Source organism: Gymnodraco acuticeps, unplaced genomic scaffold (assembly GCF_902827175.1).
Source record: "Gymnodraco acuticeps unplaced genomic scaffold, fGymAcu1.1, whole genome shotgun sequence".
In the NCBI taxonomy this organism is placed as follows: domain Eukaryota; kingdom Metazoa; phylum Chordata; class Actinopteri; order Perciformes; family Bathydraconidae; genus Gymnodraco; species Gymnodraco acuticeps.
This window is the reverse complement of record NW_022990647.1, coordinates 681893-688721: the sequence shown is the minus strand read 5'-3', so window position 1 is coordinate 688721 and position 6829 is coordinate 681893. Positions and strand designations below refer to the sequence as shown.

Below are 6829 nucleotides of genomic sequence, written 5' to 3'. Positions count from 1 at the left end.
ACAGTGGTTGTCTTACATTACTTTATTTGGTCAACATTAAAATAAAATGTAATATATATACACCATAATAAAGTATCCACATTTTTATCAGTATAACAAAATACAACGTTGTTACGCCCCGGCCTAGGGGAACCTAGGCGCAGCACAAAGTTTGCTCTCTCCCCACTTTTCCCACTCTCAAGACAAAGGCAGAGACAGAGAATGTCGTTTGGTAAATTTAATTACCAAATCTGAATTACACAAAAATATACTTTCACAACCAAAAAGAAACATGCAGAAAGTATGATACAAAAAAACAAAACAGGAGTAACAAAACCACAAAACGAACTAACCTTAAACAAACAAAATCTTACCTAACAGAGAAAAATAAAAATACAGGCTTCTTATCTACTCTAACTTAAAGAGGAGAAAACGAACAATCCAAAAGGGAAAAAGAAAAGGGTTTGCACTCCTGAGAAAATAAATCTGTCTACAAAGACAGGTAACGTAAAAATAGCTCACAGCCTGCGGAGAAGGACAAAATGTTCTCAAAGTGCGAACATAGGCAAGGCAAGGCAAGGCAAGGCAAGTTTATTTATATAGCACCTTTCAACACAAGGCAATTCAAAGTGCTTTACAAAAAACGAAAGACATTAAGAAAATGGCATTTAAAATCAGTCATTAAAAGAAAAGATAATAAAATAAACATTAAAAGAAAAAATACATGGATAAAAGTTACAGTGCAGTCTAAGATATGAATAGTTCAATTAAAAGCAGCGGGAAAAGAAAAGTCTTTAGTCTGGATTTAAAAGTATTCAGAGTTGCAGCGGACCTGCAGGTTTCTGGGAGTTTGTTCCAGATATTTGGAGCATAATAACTGAACGCTGCTTCTCCATGTTTAGTTCTGACTCTGGGGACAGAAAGCTGACCAGTCCCTGAAGACCTGAGAGATCTGGATGGTTCATAATTTAGCAGGAGGTCAGAAATGTATTTTGGGCCTAAACCATTCAGTGCTTTATAAACCAGCAGCAGTATTTTGAAATCTATTCTTTGACACACAGGAAGCCAGTGTAAAGACTTCAGAACAGGAGTGATGTGATCCACTTTCTTAGTGTTAGTGAGGACTCGAGCAGCGGCGTTCTGAATCAGCTGCAGCTTTCTAATAGATTTTTTAGTGAGACCTGCAAAGACACCATTGCAGTAGTCCAGTCTACTGAAGATAAAGCATGGACAAGTTTTTCCAAATCCTGCTGTGACATTAGTCTTTTAATCCTAGATATATTCTTTAGGTGATAATAGGCTGATTTAGTAACTGTTTTAATGTGACTGCAACATAGCACCACAGGACAAAATATCTAAACATGCGCCGCATTGGGAGTAGGAGAAGTTGAGTCAGAGAGACCGAGAAACTGCATGGCTGCAGCTTAAATGCTCCGGTCTCCTCAGGTGGACCAATCAGCCTGTCGAGGGCAGCCAATCAGCAACCGGACACCACCTGTTCAATCACACGCAGCCACACAAACACAGAAAGGAAGAAAATCTGCACACAATACACATAACGACCAGGGTCGTAACAACGTAAAGAAGGAGCTGATTCACATGTTTGGATTTGCTATATGATGTTTCTTTTATTTAGGGACACTATGTTGAATTTTTTCAGGCTGGTTCTCTTTGCTGCTCTGTCTTTCTGATCAGCTTCCTGAGCTTAGCCAATAGGAGCTTTTTGAATTTGTCCCCCATGAGGAAGTAAAAGACAGGGTTGATGACACTGTGCAAGAAGGCAAATGGTCTTGTGATGATGTACAGGCTCTCTATGCTCATCCTTGTGCAAAGCTGCAACCCTGTCCAGTCGTGCTGAGATGCTATTCGGATATTTCTCACACATGGTAGGGTGTGTAGAGAGAAGCAAACATGATAGCGGCCGATACAGCAACCCTGAGAGGGACGCTTGTACGTGGTTGTCCGGCGCTGTATGGCCCTTTCCTGGATATGGAGCAAATGTGCAATTTGATACGAGAAACCACACAGTCCAAGCAAAGGGAGAGCGTAAACCAGTGAGGGTAAGCCCTAGGCTGTAGCCCAATGTATGGACCTCTCCTTTCAAGCTGGCAAAATTCCTGCAGCTACTCCAGTTTCCTCTCTGAAGGTCATGGACCATCAGTGATATCATCGGAGCAAACTTCCAAATGAACAGCTAGCCAGCTCAGCCCTGACACGATCATGGCTATTTTCGGCCTCAACAGGCAGTGGTTACGTGTTGGATGTCTTATGAGCAGGAAACGGTCCATGCTAACCCAAACCATAAACAGTATGGATGAGTAAAGATTGACATGCAGGACATAGCGGTTGATAACGCAACCATAGGGACTCTTCTCTGGTAGGTCATTTGCATAGAGGTACGAGAGGCGTGGAAGTGTGCAGAGGAAATAAGGTCAGAGACTGCCAGGTTGAAGAGGTAAATATTGCAGCTCTGCCACTCCTGCAAACAAAATATATAGCCAAGTACAACCAAAAGGTTGCCAGGGAAACCAACGCAGAACTCGACGGCATAAAACGGTGACAGGTAGTACCTCTCCAGGACATCCTTGATCTTGGTACAATCAAGCACCTAGAGAAAAGACGGTAAGAGAACAGAAAAGAAAACAGAGTAAAGGACAAGAGAGGGGATAGGAAGGGGAGTCAGAGGAGGGAAGAGAAAACAATGGGTGAGTAACGATAGAAACAAAGTCCTATATTGGAAATGTAAACTTTAAGAACAATGTCTAGTAATGAATTTCAATAGAAACTAACATTTGGTTTAGAACTAAACACATTGTGTTATATGTATATAAGACTTACCATGCTGTAGTTGTTCTAGTAGTTGTGGGTAGGTGAATAGAGAGTAGGACCATGAGCAGGTGCAGTCACTATCTGCAGAGTGGACATGTCAACACTGAGATGTGAGGGTACTGCTGCCTTTAATACATACTGGCTGAGAATACAAAAGGCTGTTTGAATTTGATTTGCATATAAAATATGGAAAGATGATGCAAGCTAAACAAATGAAACTAGAAGACTTAATAGGTTACTTAAACAAACCTAACAAATAATCAAACTGAAGCCCTGTCTGGTTACAGCTGGAGTTTTGTATTAACATGGAAAATATGTCCCATTTCATCTCTAGAGGAAAAGTGCAACACTTAAAACACTTTTCAGATTTGTACTAAATGTCGTACTTATTGTCATTACAATGCAATATCCACAATTAAATATGTTAAATGCACCTTTTATAAATCAATACTTGTATAGAGCCAGCCTAAATGTTGATTTTTAAGCAACCAATTGAGACTCCATCCATGCACTTAGTTAAGACCATAGACTGTATATATAAAGATTAAGACACACTATCTTTTTTTTTTTACTTCATGGCCTTGATGCAAGTCTTTTTTGTATTGTGATAAAGAAAAGGCCCTGAATGTGAAATATAATATAATTTCTGGCCCTTTTAAGAATTTTAATCTAGAGTTGTACTTACAATTTCCAAAGAGCTGAAGTCTCTACCAAATTGAATCGCAAAAAATGAACAAAATGAAATATGTGGTTGTTGTAGATAAAACTGACACGATCTAAAAATAAATTCAGGTAGCATTATCTTCGCTCGAGGCCAGCTGTCCAAGCATGTTTTTCTTCTTCCAATGATTCTCTCGCTCTGCTTATGAGAAAGTACTTGTTGAGGGATGCATTTCCACCTACAGTTACAAATTATTTAAAGTCAGACTTCTTCTTAAATATGACAATGACTCAATGACTTCCTTTCTTGTGAACAACTACAAGAACATTTCTTGACCACAGTCTCTGTACTTTCCATGAGCCCTTTATACTTTCATTTATAATTAAACACAAGCATGTTTTTCTTTACTTCTGAGACTTCAAGCTCAGGTGACTGAAATATGTATAGTATTGTGTGATCTACAATATAAACTGATTTAATTAGGTAAAGTGAGTGATTTAAAAATATAGAAATAATCACAAAACATGTTTTTAGATCCAGGTCCTAAACAACTCTGTCTCTTCACTCTGTAACTAGATGTTCAAATATTTTCGCTTTTTAAAAAGGTTTGAACGTTGGTGTGGAGTTAATTTGGGTTGTTTATTCGTTTATTTTCTATTTATTTATTTCAATCAATAAGCATTAAGCTACTTGTTTAGTTGTGCAGGTTATCATGTAAAATAGGTCTCAGTTGGGAGGGAACCTTGTTTCCAGTATTTTGTTTCAACCCGGCTCGTGGGCTGTAACATAAAGCAGGGAGACGAGAGACGAGAGGTAAGAATAATATAGTTTATTGTTAAAACACAACAAACTAAATAGACACCAGCATCAGGTCCCCGAAACTAGCGCAGAGAAAGTGCCCAGAGGAGTGAGAGAGACGTATCCGGCTGGGCTCCTCCTAGGGCTGTGCGATTATGGCAAAAATCATAATCACGATTATTTGGGTCAATAATTGATATCACGATTATTTGGACGATTATTCATTGACCATTTATTGAACTTTAAAACAAATAATATTTTACCAATAAACAAGATCAACAAATATGTTGGAGCGCACTTCCAAAACCATACTAAACATATATTATTAATATAATAAATACAAATAAATTAGACCAAAATAAATTAAATCAAATATGATGCAGTGCACTGTCACAACCTACTGAAAACTCCTTAACATATAGCCAACATTTTGGTAAAACATATTCAACATATTCCACTCAGTTAAACGTTGAAGGCTGGCCAACCGTCATGGTCCAGAAGTAACAGGAAATAAATGTTGAACTACAATTTAAGACCAAATAAAAATGTTTAGGCCACCATGGCAAATGCTGGTAGGGCTGCTCATGTCATCTCTTAAAGATTGTTCGCTAGAAACACCAGCCTGTTAACATGGTCTGGTTTCAGAGTTGAGCGCAGGCAGGTGACAATATTGCCATCTGTACTGATTGAAGACCCTCAGCCACGCCCCGACATATGGGGTGACGCCGGCCAATCACAAAGCTTTGATGCGTTCAAGTGCATTATTCTGGCACAGGAAGATTATGTTACAGGACATTAACGATAAAACAGAATATTGTTGTTTTATTTTTAGACACATCTCGCGATCGACTGGTTGGGCGCCCCTGGGCTAGACCATAGGTCTGTTTTGGTCGCAAAGTAGTCAGCTGAAGCCACATCTCTCTCAACTTCCCCACGGCATTTGTCATATAGTGCAGGCAGCGCAGTGACAGGGCCGCCCCTGGCCAACTTGGGGCCCCATGCGACATTGTGAGATGAGCCCCCCCCCACCCAACCGACAGGAGTGAAAAAAATATATTTGGAAACAAAGTAGGCTACTTTGCAAATATAATTCCTGTTTATTATTATTATCAACATAGTTACTTTTGTATACAGTGAGGTAAATGTGCATGTATGTCGTTCAGTATGTGTTTACAGGTGAATACGTCTGCATTTCCTGCCAAATACTAGCCTCAAAAAGATTAAAATATAATGAATGCAAATAAACTACTTCTACTAATAATACAAATAATAATAATCCTAATCAATTCAATAATATAAATACTATATTATTTTATTATAATATAGTTGTAATATAGCCAAGACAAAACATGCTTATGACATGCTCAAAAACGGATATTTCTTAAATCTGTATTCAAATGTAGTTCCCTCTGTCAGCAATGTATCAACAACTACACACACATTTCTATCAGTATTTCACTGTGTTGTGGTTGACATGATGATGACTGTTAGGAGTTAAGGGGAGAGGCTGAGCGTCACCATGATGATGGCTGTTAGGAGTTAAGGGGAGAGGCTGAGCATCACCATGATGATGACTGTTAGGAGTTAAGGGGAGAGGCTGAGCATCACCATGAAATGTGCAAATTGACATAAAAATGAATAAAAGGGGAAAAAAGGCTCCATGTTTTTTAAGCTGTAAACTTTAACTGTTACGTAAGCCAACTAGACAGACAGTGTATCACTCTTCCTCCTGTACATTAGCAGATACAAGGCATAACATACTTGAATGAATGTTAAATAAAGAATGCTGGAAATAACTGCATCTCCATTAGCCTGTATGCTCTGCAGAGACTGCCTTCTTCATGTCCTGAATTGCAGCTGATGTTTTAATATGGCAATTGGCAATTTGACTTATACAACATTCGCAAGTTGTACATTTTTTACTCATACAATAACCCACCTTCGAGTGATGCTCTAGTTTCTTCATGTTTTGTTTTTTTCCCCTCTTGCTTGTGCCGGACTGAAACTGTCTTTTCACCAACATCTCTTCACCTGCACTAGTGGCCGTATCAAAGTCGTGATTGGTCAGATGTCGATTCATTGCAACGGTATCGGGTTACAAACATTACAGGACGGACCCCCATGGCGACCTCACCCTGCACCAGACCAGAGTTAAACACAACAGAATGCAGAGGAACAGGCACAACATTCATTCCCATACCTCGCATCCGGAAAAAATCCCCAGTTCTAGATTTGTCCGAAAATGGTAACACAGAGCTCAGAATGTATGAGTCATACAATGCAGTGTCTCTCAACATCTTTACCGGCACGCTGATATCACTTCCCACCAATGAAACGTATCCGGTTGACACAAATGCAGAAAACAGTGGGTCCTTCCACCCGCACGGCTCATTAATCTGCTGACAGGGAGAGATGACATGTAAGGGTACCACAGACACAGCACAAGCAGCAGAGTTAAACTGGCCTACACAGTTCCCCCTGTTAGCCTTAGCTTTTGGACAGTCAACCTTCCAGTGCCCTCTCTCCCTGCAGAAATGACAGATTTCCAAATCACCCTGTGGC

At 39.5% G+C, this 6829-nt stretch overlaps 1 protein-coding gene across 1 annotated transcript; it reads right to left on the bottom strand.

Moving 5' to 3' along the window:
• Positions 1–1635: 1635 nt before the first annotated feature.
• Positions 1636–6465, bottom strand: LOC117554831 (succinate receptor 1-like). Its single transcript, XM_034229378.1, is given in 7 exon segments — positions 1636–1859; positions 1862–1922; positions 1924–2028; positions 2030–2155; positions 2157–2407; positions 2410–2587; positions 6376–6465. Coding segments are annotated over 7 exon segments (1035 nt in total).
• Positions 6466–6829: the final 364 nt, after the last annotated feature.